Here is a 16312-nt window from a genome sequence, read left to right as displayed (position 1 = left end):
ATGTGGAAAAATTTGCTACTGTATAAATATTACATGTGATTAGGTGTCACTCCTACTGGCATCAACTGTAATGTAGACATCAACTTTGCAAACTGCATGTAAGCAACTAGTGATTATCAATCAGCATACAATGGCTGCATTATATACATACATCTATTTTGGTGTTGGAGTAACACCAAAATAGTTCTATTTTGGTGTTACTCCAACTCCTACTATTGTATCAAGCACTTCATCATCATTACTGTTACAGGATTATCAACAAGTAAGACAGTACATATACTAATAGATGTATGTAGTCTGTTTGCTTTAAGTAATATCATCAAGTCATCAATAGTGCCATTAAGCATGAGTAAACATATCGCTATTGATATATGTTTATGTTTACAGTTTCCTATCATACTGAAACAACTACCATGCATGACTACTGTGTCAACAACTACTGTATTAGTCAATAATGGATAAAACACTGGAGTGATAGTTAATCTAATTTTAGTTCAAACTGCATTATTAGCACTGGCTATAATTATAATTATTATACTGGCACTGGTTATATGCACATGAAAAAACTAACATTGGTCAAAAGGGGTAAATGTATATAGACAGTCATTAGATCTACTGAATTAATTTTTGAAATGAATAGAAAATCAGATAATGAGATTGTAATGGAATGCAGTCCAACTTGAATTTAAAACAAAGTTAGTTACACTAGTGACTATTACATTATGTCTATACACACACACAGTACTGCTGATGATACTAATGAAAGATAATATAGCATACAGTACAGTACAACAATTGCAATCACAGTCAGTTACATGAAATACAATTATCATTATTATTTAAAGCTATTATTGATAGATCAACTATTGAGCCAGTGTATGATACAACTAATAATGAAAATGACACTCTTCTTCCACCACCTTCTACTGAATATGAAATACCAACAGTTTAATAATGTGCTCATCTTTAGTTATTAATGTACAATGTGTGCTTGTGATAGAAAAATGTTTTTAATGTAGTTGAAGTGCAGTGTTTCGATCATTAGATCATAATAAAATGAAGTTTAGTAGCAATAATTTTATGTTGAATATAAAAATAGACTGATATAATGCAGCTAATAAATTATGCTAATTACTGATACATACTAATTTCCATGGCCATAAAAATTAATAGACTACATTTTTGATGCTGTGATGTCATCAATGCTGTACCTTTTGTATATCAACAGCTGATAACTTAATATTTTTATTGGATATATTAGAGCTCCTTGAATATAAATTCTCTAGATCTACATGCAGTGCAACATTTCTCAGTAGAAAACAGGATGACTCTCTCAACTAGTTGTTGTTTTCTTATAACTTTAGTTCAACTGGTATCTGTATCTGGACAAGCACCTACCACTTTACCCAATAATGGTACGTAAGACAGTATAAGCATTGCTAAGTACCTAGTACTAAAATCTATTATGCTCATATTCAGGTGTTCGACTGTACCTACCTTATCAGGACAGAATAATACCTGATTACTCTATGATATATGCTGGCCAGTTTTATGATGTTGATAAGAATTATGATTTTTCTGGCATCAGTGATGCTTTGTGGTGTCAAAGTGCTGGCAATTTTACTAATATTGGAGTGTGGTATTATCCTAATGGAACTGAAGTGCCTTTATTTGATGGACCCTTTAATGATCCATCAGCTCCTAGACCATTGTTCATTAAAAGATTCAGTGGTCAGATTGCACTAGCTAGAAGAGCTGGACTATCAGGATATGAAGGTTTATACAAGTGTATCATTCCTGATGAGAATGGAGTGAATCACACACTAGTGGTTGGAGCATATACTGTCACTGGATACAATAACAATGGTATATGATGAATAATAGACAATAATTTATGTACTTCTTTACAGATGGTCCTGATGCTGATCCTATTATGCAGTTCTCTCTCCTCTCCACTAGTAGATTAGCTACTCCGCCAGTCTTCAGTCTCAGTTTTAATGTCTCTGATGGTCCTCCTACTACTGTCAATTGTTCAGTGAATGGAAATGGAATATCTACTGAACTGTCTCGTGTGATAGTAAATGGACCAGGATCTGTAACAAGAGTGACACTAACAAACTTAACTGAAGCTGGTAATTATCAGTGTACTGTATCTAATGCCAGGGTAACGAATGGTCCTACTCAGTATTATAGTCCTGCAACTAGTATTGCTAATGCTAGTAATTCATCACTGAGTGTATCAGGTTAGTAGTGGTTACAATATATCATGCAATCAGTTTATCTTTATTTAATTTTCAGTACCTGATACTCCAACTGGTTTAACTGCTACAAGATTAAGTACTGGTTTAACTCATGCTGTAAGACTCTCCTGGTCTACTGTATCAGGAGCTACTGGTTATGAGATCTTCTATCAACTGTCTAGTAATATTCCTGTTAGTGTATCCAACACTAGTTATACAACAATCAATATAACATCAGGATTGATTCGAGGGCTTACTTACACTTTCTATGTAGTATCTTATGGATCAGCTTCTCTACCTAGTGGTAATGCTTCGGTTACATTAACATTCAGTAAGTTATAGATAATTGAAACATTAATGATAGAAACGTACCTATCATTGCTTTTAGGTGGTCCAGTGGTGTTTGATTTTAATACTATTGTTATCACAAATTCCACCATTACACTATCATGGAGTTCGCCAGATACTGAAGTAAATAGTTACAATATCAATAGGAGATGTAGGAGAGTATGTGAATCATCACTTGGACCTACTACTATCAGCACATCAGTCTCATCACCACATACTTCAACTGGTATACCTCCTTACAGTCAATGTGGCTTTGGTCTTATTGGAGTATATGAGAATAACATGAAATATTTTTTGACTACCAATCATTTTGTTGCTACACTTTCAATTGGTAAGATATCAGTAGAAATCTATTAAAAGTTTACTTTTCCTCTATAGCTCCTACTGCACCAGTGGATGATATTATATTCTCATCAGTAGAGTCAGTGTCAATGACTGTCTCATGGGATGAAGTACCTTGCAATGGAAGGAATGGACCAATCACTGGATACTACCTCACATACACTAACATCTCTTCAGATACTAGTTATACTGTTAATATCACTGGAGGAGACAACAGAATGTATAATCTCACAGGATTAAGACCATATACTAACTATACTGTGAGTATAATACCTTATAATTATGACATGACTGGACAAGCTAGACAAGAAATACAATTAACTGCTGAATCAAGTAAGTCAAAGAAATATTGATTACTTAAACATGATCTTAACACAGTTCCTGGTGTGATATTTGATTTGATGCAAACAAATGCTACACTAACAGAGATCAATATCTCATGGAATCCACCTACAATACCTAATGGTATCATTACAGTATATGAGATAAGATATAGAGAGTCTACCAGTACTGGTCCATACAATATAACTAACACTACTAACACTTATTACAGTATAGTAGGATTGATACCTAATACTAGTTATACTGTTGGAGTGAGAGCATATACTAGCATTGGACCAGGAGAATGGACTAATAGAGAATACACTACTACTCAAATACGTAAGTATCTAAATTACAAAAAGATATTAGTTATCTATTATGATAACAAAGGCAGGTCTACTGCAGAGTGTTATAAACCCTACAATCCTACGCTATACCTTGTATTGATAACCAAACACCAATTATTATAAAACACAGCAAGCAATTATTAATATATGCATGCAGATATGTACAATAAATATAATAAATTTGCATGTTAGTTCTGGAGTGATGTCATTAATTCACAACAAGGATGTAAATCTATTATTTAATTTTATAGCTGTCGCTCAAATATTTTCTATAACAAAGTTCAGTTCTACAGCAGTGGTAATTGACTGGGATTCAGTTCCTGGAGCTAGTCATTATACTGTCTATTATGAGTCAACTAGTAGCTCCTCAAGAAATAAGAGACAAGTAGAGACAGGAATGAGAGTATTCCCAGGTGATACTACTGAAGGTCTAATAGGAGGATTGGATCCTAATCTGAACTACTTGTTCTCTATATCTACATCATTTAATGTTAATGGAATCATTTATGAAGGAGAGAGGACTCAACCAATGCATGCATCAGGTTTGTGTATTATGTGTTGCTGTACCTTACATCATAATTAAGCATTTTGATTTGTATGTCATTATTAATACAATATTTACCAGTTGTTCATTGTTTCTGTTCAGTTTTTCATCTTACAGTAGCAAGTACTGTATATACTACTGAAAAAAACACTGGATTGATAGTTGGTGTAACTGTGGTCTATCTACCAATCATAGTACTGGTTGTATTGGTAATTGTTCTGTACATGAAAAGTGCTAACCAAAAGAGGTAAATGAGTACTCATTAAAATTATTTTTGAAAATTGTGGTTTATAACAGAAAATCAGATAACAACATTGTATTTGAAAGCAGTCCAGCTTATGCTACAACTGAGTTTAAGGCAAAGTTAGTTACTGCATTAATTAAATATAAAATACATAATTGAATAGGTCAGACGTTGAGCCAGTGTATGAATCAACCAGGTCTGAGACTTCTGAATACGAAGTACCACCTGTTTAACGATGTACTCATCAGTTATGTACACTACTTAGTTAAGCAAATAAACATGTATTTAATGCATAGCACCTGCTACCAGTAGGTAACAATTAAATTAATGCATAGTGTGTTTGTGTTATAGCTATAAAAATATTTATGTTAGTTGAAAGACAATAGTTTAAAGTAGTCAAAGCACCTGGAGCAATAACAAGGCTTTCATACACAGGAGGAAATTTTGAGCTTAGTATATGGTCAATGTACTAAGCTGAGCTTTAAAAAAGTTCTAAAGAGCAAACCTCACCTTTTTCCCCAGAGAATGAATTGTTGGAGCTTTTTTATCTTCGTAATTTGTGTTAACCCACACAATGTATAAAAGATTGAAAAACTATCATTTCAAAATGTATGCATACACACATGTACTTTGGCTCAATTTTGGAGCAACTTTATACATTCATAAAAATCCAAACTTGATTGGGATCAGTTTAAACTTTCTACACAACACAAATGCATGTATACGTATCAGAAAAATTATTAAAATGAAGAATTCTCTCCTTTTCATTTTTGATAAAATTTGACCAAAATCTATGTACTAAAAAGTCGTAGCAGCCATATTGCTTTGGGGTAAATCCTACTTAGTAATGCTACTGTGTTACTAATATTTTATCCAGATCAAAGCTTTTGATCACCGTCGCAAGTGTAACTATAGGCTATACGCAAGTGACACCCCCTTGAAATATTGAAAAGATGTTAATGCTACAGACCTACAACTTCTCAATAGTTTACTTAATTCATTGAAGAGTTCTGTCAGTACTGGTCCTACTGGATGCTCCCATTGTGTTCTTCCATTCTTGTGACTACAAAATAGGCATAGAATATCAATAATCAATATTAAGGAAATATAAATATTTTATATCTTAAAAATAGGATTCTAGCTCTAATCATTAATTCATTAACAACATGTTGCTAACTAGTCTCGCGTAGCTAGACCCCGCCCTCTGTGCCTCCAACCCAGAGGCACAAAGGGCGGGGTCTGGCTACGCGAGACTAGTTGCTAACAAGATTTGTGGCTACTTTGATCTTTTGAGAAACTTGTTGCTAGAATAGAACTGATTTTTATGTTGATTGTTGTTGCTCCTTGACTGGGAGTGGGAGTGGCTCTCATTAAACAATAATATTTATTCATCTACTTTAATTAAGTTAAGAGTCTAAAAATATGTAAAATACATTTTTGTGTCAAACCAACTGATAATACAAGGTCACATGATTCTGTTAAATCTACAATAAAAAGAAAAATGGCATTCTCTAGGTCTTGTTTCCCATTACTCCTGCTTGTTCAACTGATGTCTGTATTTGGACAAGCACCTTTTATCCTACCCAGTAATGGTAAGAAGATGAGTTTTGGTAATTTCTAGATCTATACTCATATTCAGGTGTTCAACTGTATCTACCTTATGAGGACAGGATAATACCTGATTACTCTATGATATATGCCAGCCAGTTTTACGATATTGATCGGAATAATGATGCTAATGACATCAGTGATGCCTTTTGGTGTCAGAGTGCTAACAATGGTACTAATATTGGAGTGTGGTATTATCCTAATGGAACTGAAGTACCTTTATTTGATGAACCTTTTTTTGATCCATCAACTCCTAGACCAGTGTTCAGTAAGAGATTCAGTGGTCAGATTGCACTAGCTAGAAGAGATGGACTATCAGGATATGAAGGTTTATACAAGTGTATCATTCCTGATGAGAATGGAGTGAATCAAACACTAGTGGTTGGAGCATATACTGACACTGGATACAATAACAATGGTATGTGATGAATAATAGACAATAATTAATGTACTTTTTTACAGATGGTCCTGATGCTGATCCTACTATGCAGTTCTCTCTCCTCTCCACTAGTAGATTAGCTACTCCTCCAGTCTTCAGTCTCAGTTTCAATGTCTCTGATGGTCCTCCTACTACTGTTAGTTGTTCAGTGAATGGAAATGGAATATCTACTGAACTGTCTCGTGTGATAGTGAATGGATCAGGATCTGTTACAAGAGTGACAGTAACAGTGTCTGTGAGACTAAGAGAAGCTGGTAACTATCAGTGTACTGTATCTAATACCAGAGTAACTAATGGACCTATTAGTGGTATTAGTGGTCCTAATGCAGTTACTAGTACTTCATCATTGAATATATCAGGTTCAGTAGTGATTATTACCAATAATTATTATTCACTAATTTTCAGTATCTGATTCTCCAACTAGTTTAACAGCTACAAGATTGGGTACTGGTTTAGCTCACATAAGACTCTCCTGGTCTACTGTATCAGGAGCTACTGGTTATGAAGTCTTCAGTAAATTCTCAACTTTAACTCCTGTTGGTAGAGGCACTACTACTTCAACAACAATCAATATAACATTAGGATTGTTTAGAGGAATTACATACACTTTCTATGTAGTATCTTATAAGTCAGCTTCTCTATCTAGTGGTAATGCTTCAGTTATGTTAACAATTAGTAAGTTATCATATAAATAAAAATGTCAGTAATTGTTTGCTTTAGGTAATCCAGTAGTTAATGATTTTATGGCTACATTAATTACAAGTACTTCCATTACATTAACATGGAGTCCACCAACTACTGTAGTACCAATTAGTTATAGCATTGTTAGAGATTGTAGGAGAGTATGTGAATTATCAAAAACTGGTCATAGTGAAACATTAGTTTCATCACCACATGCTTAAACTGGTATACCTCCTTACAGTCAATGTGACTTTGTTCTTATGGGAGTATATGACATCACAGTTGATTTGACTACAGATTATTTAGTTGAAACACTTTTATCTGGTAACATAATAATTGCTATTGATAGTTATTTTGTCTTTTTCATTATCAACCTAGCTCCTACTGCACCAGTGGATGATATTATATTCTCATCAGTAGAGTCAGTGTCAATGACTGTCTCATGGGATGAAGTACCTTGCAATGGAAGGAATGGACCAATCACTGGATACTACCTCACATACACTAACATCTCTTCAGATACTAGTTATACTGTTAATATCACTGGAGGAAACAACAGAATGTATAATCTCACAGGATTAATACCATATACTAACTATACTGTGAGTATAATACCTTATAATTATGACATGACTGGACCAGCTAGGCAAGAAATACAATTAACTGCTGAATCAAGTAAGTCAATGAGATATTGATCAGTTTAACATAATCTTAACACAGTTCCTGGTGTGATATTTGATTTGATGCAAACAAACACTACACCAACAGAGATCAATATTTCATGGAATCCACCTACAATACCTAATGGTATCATAACAGTATATGAGATAAGATATAGAGAATCTACCAGTACTGGTCCATACAATATAACTAACACTACTAATGCATATTACAGTATAGTAGCATTGATACCTAATACTAGTTATACTATTGGAGTGAGAGCATATACTAGTATTAGACCAGGAGATTGGACTCATAGAGAACATACTACATCTCAAATACGTAAGTGATCTAATATACTTTAATTTTCATTATTTTATTTTAGCTGTCATTCAAACCTTTTCTATAACAAAGCTCAGTTCTACAGCAGTGGTAGCTAAGTGGGGTTCAGTTGCTGGAGCTAGTCATTATACTGTCTATTATGAGTCAACCAGTAGCTCCTCAAGAATGAAGAGACAAGTAGAGACAGGAATGAGAGTATTCCCAGGTGATACTACTGAAGATCTAATAGGAGGATTAGATCCTAATCTGAACTACTTGTTCTCTATATCTACATCATTTAATGTTAATGGAATCATTTATGAAGGAGAGAGGACTCAGCCAATACCACCAGATTATACGTACTTCATTAATAATACTCAATTCATGCATTTAGCTATCACTCCAACTCCTACTATTATATCAATCGCTTCATCAGTCATTACTATGACAAATTCATCAACAAGTAAGATAATGCATGCATAGTTTGTTTTAATAATGTCATTAATAGTGCATGTCACTAAGCATGAGTAAACATACTCATCTATTGATCCATGTTTATGTTTATATAGTTTCTTATTTTACTGAGACAACTACGATGACTACTGCAATGACTAATGGAGGAAATACTGGAGTGATAGTTGGCCTAAGTGTAGCTCTTATTATATTATTAATACTGGCTATATCTATAATTATTATACTGGTAATGATTATGCACATAAAAAGAACTAATATTAATCAGAAAAGGTAAATGGGTAGACATTCATTCCTAAATTAATTTTTCTTAATTAATAGAAAATCAGATGATGACATTGTAGTGGAGTGCAGTCCAGCTTATGCTACACCTGAATTTAAAACAAAGTTAGTTACACTATTGACTATTACATTATGTCTACACATACATACAGTACTGCTGATGATATACTAATGAAGGATAGTCCAGCATACAGTACAGTACAACAAACACAGTCAGCAATTATTATTATTATTATTTAAATTTAAGTTATTATTAATAGATTAACTGTTGAGCCAGTGTATGATACAACTAATAATGAAAATGAGACTCCTCTTCCACCACCTTCTACTGAATATGAAATACCAACAGTTTAATAGTGTATTCATCTTTTATGTACATACATTATGTATTTCTTGATGCACATCCAACACAATGTTACCAGCGGATAGTACAAAAATGTGTTTGTGTTATTTTTGATAAAATTTGACCAAAATCCCTGTAATAATTTTGAGCATAATTGGATCCAAAAGCATAAGCATACTAGGGTTAAAATAAAAAATTTTGAAAAATGTGCTGAGAAATGCAATAAACAGGCCCTTGCACTATAAATTGACTATTTTTCATTGTTTAAATACCACATTTACATTAAGTTAGTAATGAGCTTAATGCATGCATCTACTTGCGAACAATGAAAGAACTGGAGGAGTTATTTTTGTACTGTAGATCTAGCATAAGCAAGATGGCACCCTTAACTAGATCTATATGTTTATGTTTGCATGGATTGCGAGTAAACGTAGCAATACTGTTCATTAACTTGAGTGCATAATCAATGATTTGTAATAATTATGTCCATGATACATTGTTGAAGCATAAAATGAAGTGAAATAGATTCAATGCAATCAGCTAATGTCTAATAGTATGTATAGCATAAGCTGCTTTATTGCATTGGAGTTCCAGGGATATTTATAATTACTCGATTTGGAGTTCTGAGGACTGCAGATGAGCTTCTTAACTGAGCCCCTTCACTATACAACTCAGTACCTCCACTGCTTTTCACAATGATACGCCTTGAAGATGAAGAACTAGGTTTATCTTCTCCTTTTAGCCACCATGTGGTCATTTGTCCTTTCCCTTTGATTTCAAGAGTGCCACGACATTCCAACTGAAACCCACCGACTTTCTTGAGCAACTGTGCTGTGTCATTGCTGCAGTGTATTTTCATTGCTAATGAAAAAAACTTATTAATAAAATTATACTGTAGATGTACTATAAATGTACAATAATTATCATAGTATGTACATGTACTGTATATGCATAATTTAATGTGTACCTTCACTGTTAGATTCCATTCTTGAAGCAGTATTGACAGTATCACCAAACAAGCAATATCTAGGCATCTTGAGGCCCACTACACCAGCACATACAGGCCCAGAGTGGATCCCAATCCTTATTTTTAGTTCAGTGTTTGGTTTGTGTGGTATTACAAATATCTTGGAAGCTGCCAGTAATTGTAGGGCCATTCGTGCAATCTCTCCTGCATGCTTATCACCATTAACTCTTGGCACTCCTGAGACAACCATATCTATAGTGTATAATACAGAATATACATGTACATGTAAAACATACATGTACAATTTTGTACTTCATTAAATAAAGATTCAGTAAAATTCATTTGTACTCATATACATGTACATGTACAGTAATAAAGATTATTATTACCATTAATTGTTACACTGATGTACATGTACATGTACAGTACATGTACACTTCAGTGACACTTACATGCATCTCCTATAGTCTCCACTTTATATACATCGAACTTGTCGAGTATGTCATCAAATGTTGAATACAGCTCATTTAAAAAAGTAACAACTTCCATTGGAGAGCTTGCACCAGCCAGTGTTGTAAAACCAACTATATCACTGGAATACAAATAATAATCATCACATGTATTAGTTTTGAAAGAAGAGCTGTGGACCCTTCCTTTTTCTGTTCTCTTCTCTCAATTCATTATATTAATGTATTTGGCCCTCCAAAATTACAAGACGTATAAAAGCCTGTTTGTACAGCATACTTCAATCATACATCTTAATGAACAATGTATATGTACATGTACATGCATGCATAGCATTACTATTAATACACATGTACATGTACCTGAAATAAATGGTTACTGATGAGTATTGCTTAGCTGAGGCTGGTCTTCCTTGTCTGAGTTCATCAGCAACAGCTTGTGGTAACATGGTGTACAATAGCTGCTGTGTTTTCTTCTGCTCAATAATTAGTTCTTGAGTCCTCTCCCCCACCAATGCCTCCAGATGCTTTGAATACTTCTCCATCTGCCATGTACATGTAAATAATATAAACCAAATTATTATGTTTTATTATTATTGCAACCACGTACATGTAGCTTCAAATTTTTGTGGTCAAATATTTTTATGATTTTGTGAAATTTTAATTAATAATTAGAAAATTTTTAATCCCAAAAAACTTTTGGTCGCCATTGTGATAACTGAACATGTGTTGGTTAATTCCTAAAAACTGTTTTCACAAAATAACCCAATTTAAAAATACCAAATACATGTAATTCATTGTACATAAAAGTATAGCAATGTGTACATCCATTATTCCTTGAATTACCATTTTCATCATTGTGTCCACTGGACTCTCTTTGTTTGGATTCATTCTCAGAATTGATTTTTTGATTTGATCAAATGACGGGCGGTTACCAGGTACCTCATCCCAACAAGACTCTATTAACTAGAATAAGAATAAGCAACAAAATCACATGTGCATGTACACATACATGTACATGTACATGTACATGTACATGTATATAATAATTATGGTACATCTACTGTATACATGTACATGTTATTATTCATGTGCAATGTACATGTACATGTGTTACACAAGTTCTGTGTACATGCATGCATAATACTATCATTATCATTATTATCATATTATTATTATTAATATTTTTCATTATTATTGTTGTTTTACTCACTTCTTGGTATGTGCTTGGACAAGGACATCCTTCCTGTGCCAAATCAGGTAGTCTTGGACGTCCAGTTGTTGTATCAATAAATAACTCTTCCTATAATGATGTTTATAGTAAAAATAATGATGATCATTTTGTTGAGTTTCCTTACACTATAAGGGTCAATTCTGGTGGCTGTCTCCAGTAAAATAATAGAAAAACTACAAGAGAATTTTTGTAAAGTAAAATCAATAAATAATGTAAATATTTGAGTCATAATAAATAAAAAATTATTGCTTGTAACATACACTGTACATGTTCATGTACATGTAATTATAATAATAACATACATGTACATATATAAGTGGTTTCTTTGAGGGTTGGAAATTTTGCGAATTTTGCGGATTCCCTCCTGATTCGCGAAAATGAAATCTACAAAAAATCAATTTAATACAGTACCCACATGGCACACGTGGTAGAATTCGCGAAATTTAAATCTGCAAATTAGAATTTTAGCAGATTTCGCGAAATATAATTCCCTCGAAAAAAACCACTTATACAGTAGCCTAATTTCTAATGTACATGTACATGTACATTATACATGTACATGTACATGTTATATTACTATACCTATAGACATTGCCAGAGAGTGTTGGTATGTAATAAGTTGAGTCCCTTTCTTCTGGTGGGAAGAAAACAAGACACCTCTTTCTTCTCTCTCCCTCTTCTGAGGCTCTGTCAGAATCACAAACACGCAACGAAGGAATTCCATAATCTGTAGTGAGTGTAACAGGAAAAACAAGTACAACATACTGTACATTGCACTCATATTTTTACTGGTACATTTATTTTACACTGAGGGCGTGTGTGTACGTGCATATGCACATGTACCTGAACGTGTACTTGTATCAGCTACTATGGTATGCATGCTATTCAACAATTCACTGAAAGTCACTTTTACACACAGTCGTCACTGTTACATTCATGCATGTACATGTACATGTACAGTGTACATGTACATGTACGTCTATGCACAAAATAATTAACCTGTAATTTTGACGACCCAGCGATCATCGATGACACAGTTTGTTGACATCAAGCGATGATGAACAATCCTTTTAGAGTGAAGGTAAGCTAGTCCTCTAGAAATATCAGTAACAAACGAGAACCTGAACCCCCAGTTTAATGGAATATCTAGAGAAATACATTATACATGTCAGGGTTCTATCTAGGAATTTTTGTTTGGGGAGGAAGCCCAGAGAAGTTGACCAGGGGGGGGGAGGGAAGGTTGTGTACATACATGTATGTACATGTACAGTACATGCATGCATTTACAGAAGTACACAGGGGGGGAAGCTTGAAGTTTTGGGGGGGGAAGATGAAGAGTTTGGGGGAGAAGCTTTCCCCCCACCCCCCCACTGGATAGAACCCTGCATGTACAAGTAGATGGTAGAAATGTACATGTACAAGTATAATGTACATATACTGTACATGTAGATGGTAGAATCAATCTGAACATAATCATAATATAAATTATTAATTATAGTAAATTAGAAACAAAACACACTTCATTTCCTACCATCATTCTGTAGGACATCATTTAAGCTTCCCTTTGGGCAATACTCTGTTAAAATAATAACATTTTCAGAACTTCTTAGAGTTGCTCCAATGAATCTACACACATTAGCATGATCAAGAGACCTACAATGTCCATTATAAGGTAAGCATAATGTACATGTACATGTAATGCACCTTATTTGCATGACTTCTTTTCTGAGTGTTTTCGTTAGCTGTAATTCACGACTCCTATAGTTTAGTTTCTTTATGGCAACAGTTTTACCTTCACTATAATGAATAATAATAATAATAATAATGATAGAGTGTTCTCACTAGACTCCAGTTGGTATGAATATTTGTCTATTTCCATTTAAATTAAAGACACTACCTTGTCCAGACACATTGTCAGTTTCTCCATGAATCCTTGAATTGATCAAACTCATCATACTACCTACAAGTCAAGGAATTGTATGAACATGATAATAGATATCTATAGTGTACATGTAAATTGTACATGTACATGTATGTATTGGTGTATGTACAGTATATGTATAGTACATATACATGTACATGTACATTGTACACGTACAGTGAATAGTGTATGTACAGTAGTACCTTTATCATTGCCTTCCCCTTAATGTGGTGTGTGACAGATGGAGAGAGAAAAACAGGAAGAGGAAAAAATAATCATACAATGTACAGTACATGCACATGTACATGAGTATATAGTAGGAAATGAGAGAAGGGTATAGAATAATCACAAATATTATTAATAACAAATCAAAGCTTACAGAGTCTCAAATCAGAGTAATCGATGATCCAGCTCTCGTCATAAAACAACTTTTGCTTTTGATAGTAGAACCACTGACAACATTAAGGAGAGAAATAATAAACAACAACTGGACTGCCCTCACCTCTCCCACTCACACTATAATTACTATCTATAATATTGCTTACCACTATGAATAGTATGATGGTTAGACCAATAGCAAGGAATATAACACTGCTAAGTGAGCTTGAGAGAGCCACCACATAGCTAGGCAGTGATGCACAGCAGTCAACAGAGCATGAGCTACAGTCTTCTGAATCACTGCATCTCCCATCACCACAATCTATGCACATTACACATGTACAGGTAAAGTATTAGAAGAATGGTGTAGTGTTACACTATAATAGTATGCAAGTATGCTGCATTTTTAATAATGAGAGAGCATGCATAATTATGCTTACAGTGATCAGTGACATATATACTCTTCTGTATGGCCATTTGCATCTCTCCCAATTTAACATGTGCTATCATGTGGTTTATTTCAGGGACTTCAATGAATACTTCGGCAGTGAATGTGTCATTGATGTTGCCAAACGTTGCAATCGTGTGTGTCGACTGAACCTGATCATTATCTACCCACGGACCACATATCTGACTCTACAAAAATTTATAAAATTGTCATAGTGGCGGAAGTATAGATAACAATTAATTTGCGTGTGCATTTGTTTTATACACAGTAATAATTTGATACGCTATTTGTTTATGGCTGGTCCTTTTGATGGTCACAGCCTAATAGTTGTTATATACTATCATTTTTAAACAGCAACTTACCTGCCATACGTGTAGCATAAAAAAATAAAGTTAAAACAACCTCTTTGTGTACATTAATGCTATAGCTGTAAATTTTGAAGTCCATGCATGTTCATTTGAAAGAAATGTCTTACCGGCTTGCCACAGTTTCCAGGATGACACACGTGTATATTAGCATGCCACACGCAGCAGTTCTCTTTAAAAGACCTCAAGGACGCCATTTGAGTTGGGCAAGGTGATGAGTGACAGAAGGTCCTTAGGTCATTTGAGCTGTTGATGTTATAAGAGCTCAAGTGAAAACCAAAGAGAGACTCGTAGAAGTCATCTGTAGCCTCAATGTGGTAGCTGACATTGAATCGCTGGCCAACTCTTACTTCAGATGGGGGCTCTTCATTCCAAGCAAGGGAAATATCTATCATAATAATAACAGTAGCATTGGAAATTGAAATAATAGCAACTAGAATAACTAGACTTAGCTCACTATAATAACAATAAACAAGGCCTAGAAGTATTTTTATAAAAATAGTTGAATACTTGTAGATTCAATATTTACCATGACAATCAATAGGATCAGGATTTGAAACTGATGCATTGCCCCACCAGCAATGGAACAGAACATTATCACCAATTTGGTGGTAACACAAACCACTTGAGAACATGCACTAGAAACAGGAAAATAACAATGGCAAAAAATAAAACTGAGCAGCCAATTTGCTGTTGACAACTTGTGGTCTGGCTTAGTGTGGTTGAGCAGGCCAGACCATTTCCAGCCTACAGTCATTGGGGTGCCAATCACTGTAGGCAGGCTGGCTGGCTCGGGAATGTCTAGCTTGACTGGGCAACATTATGCAGAAAGCAGAGAGACTCTCAACTTCTGGCAAAAGTTGCCTGGCCACCTCAAAGGTACTGGCAACAAAGTTGCTCAGTGTACGAGTATGACTGAATGATCATTGTTACACTCACTATTAAAGCGAATAAGGAGCATAATCCAGCTCGAATAATCACTGTATTAAGTATCTTCATCGTTAAAGAAGTAGAAATAATAGCTGCATCGAAAAAAACAGCACAGTTTTACGGAATCGATTTGAATCATTACAGCGTCTTTCAGCCCACTTGGATCACAGAACAACCTTCCGTATGCAAGACACTCCCTCTGTCCCAACTTAAAAGTACAGGTAGGTGTGGATACGGAAGGGAAAATGATCCAAGCATAGTATCTATGATCCAAGTGAAGTGAAAGACGCTGTATCGAAAATTTGATGCAATTTTCATCGATCTATTGACCACGCCCATTTATTAAGATTAAATAACTAATTCTAATAAGTAATTGCACTGTTGAACTGCAAGAAAGAGGCAACTGACCAGTTG

At 34.4% G+C, this 16312-nt stretch overlaps 2 protein-coding genes and 1 long non-coding RNA gene across 3 annotated transcripts; 2 read left to right on the top strand and 1 right to left on the bottom strand.

Annotated features, from left to right (window-relative positions):
- Nucleotides 1–8007: 8007 nt before the first annotated feature.
- Nucleotides 8008–8271, top strand: LOC109580885 (uncharacterized). Its single transcript, XR_002184432.1, has 2 exons — nt 8008–8116; nt 8160–8271. It is a non-coding gene; the product is annotated as an uncharacterized LOC109580885 (long non-coding RNA).
- Nucleotides 8272–8410: 139 nt separating this feature from the next.
- Nucleotides 8411–9088, top strand: LOC109580874 (uncharacterized). Its single transcript, XM_019994434.1, has 4 exons — nt 8411–8558; nt 8665–8839; nt 8888–8953; nt 9001–9088. The coding sequence occupies exons 1-4, from the start codon at nt 8480–8482 to the stop codon at nt 9086–9088; spliced, it is 408 nt and encodes a 135-aa protein (XP_019849993.1). The 5' UTR covers nt 8411–8479.
- A 554-nt stretch (nt 9089–9642) lies between these two features.
- LOC100636320 (atrial natriuretic peptide receptor 1-like) lies at nt 9643–16014 on the bottom strand. Its single transcript, XM_019994417.1, has 19 exons — nt 15908–16014; nt 15498–15606; nt 15079–15356; nt 14596–14791; nt 14323–14477; nt 14157–14229; nt 13981–13998; nt 13699–13816; nt 13561–13653; nt 13388–13509; nt 12856–13002; nt 12439–12583; nt 11981–12029; nt 11836–11925; nt 11469–11588; nt 10986–11167; nt 10611–10750; nt 10159–10410; nt 9643–10052 (listed from the first exon to the last, which is right to left on the bottom strand). The coding sequence occupies exons 1-19, from the start codon at nt 15965–15967 to the stop codon at nt 9766–9768; spliced, it is 2634 nt and encodes an 877-aa protein (XP_019849976.1). The 5' UTR covers nt 15968–16014; the 3' UTR covers nt 9643–9765.
- Nucleotides 16015–16312: the final 298 nt, after the last annotated feature.

Source organism: Amphimedon queenslandica, unplaced genomic scaffold, assembly GCF_000090795.2.
Source record: "Amphimedon queenslandica unplaced genomic scaffold, v1.1 AMPQUscaffold_13473, whole genome shotgun sequence".
In the NCBI taxonomy this organism is placed as follows: domain Eukaryota; kingdom Metazoa; phylum Porifera; class Demospongiae; order Haplosclerida; family Niphatidae; genus Amphimedon; species Amphimedon queenslandica.
Note: the sequence above shows the minus strand (reverse complement) of the source record. Positions and strands in the feature narration are given on the sequence as shown.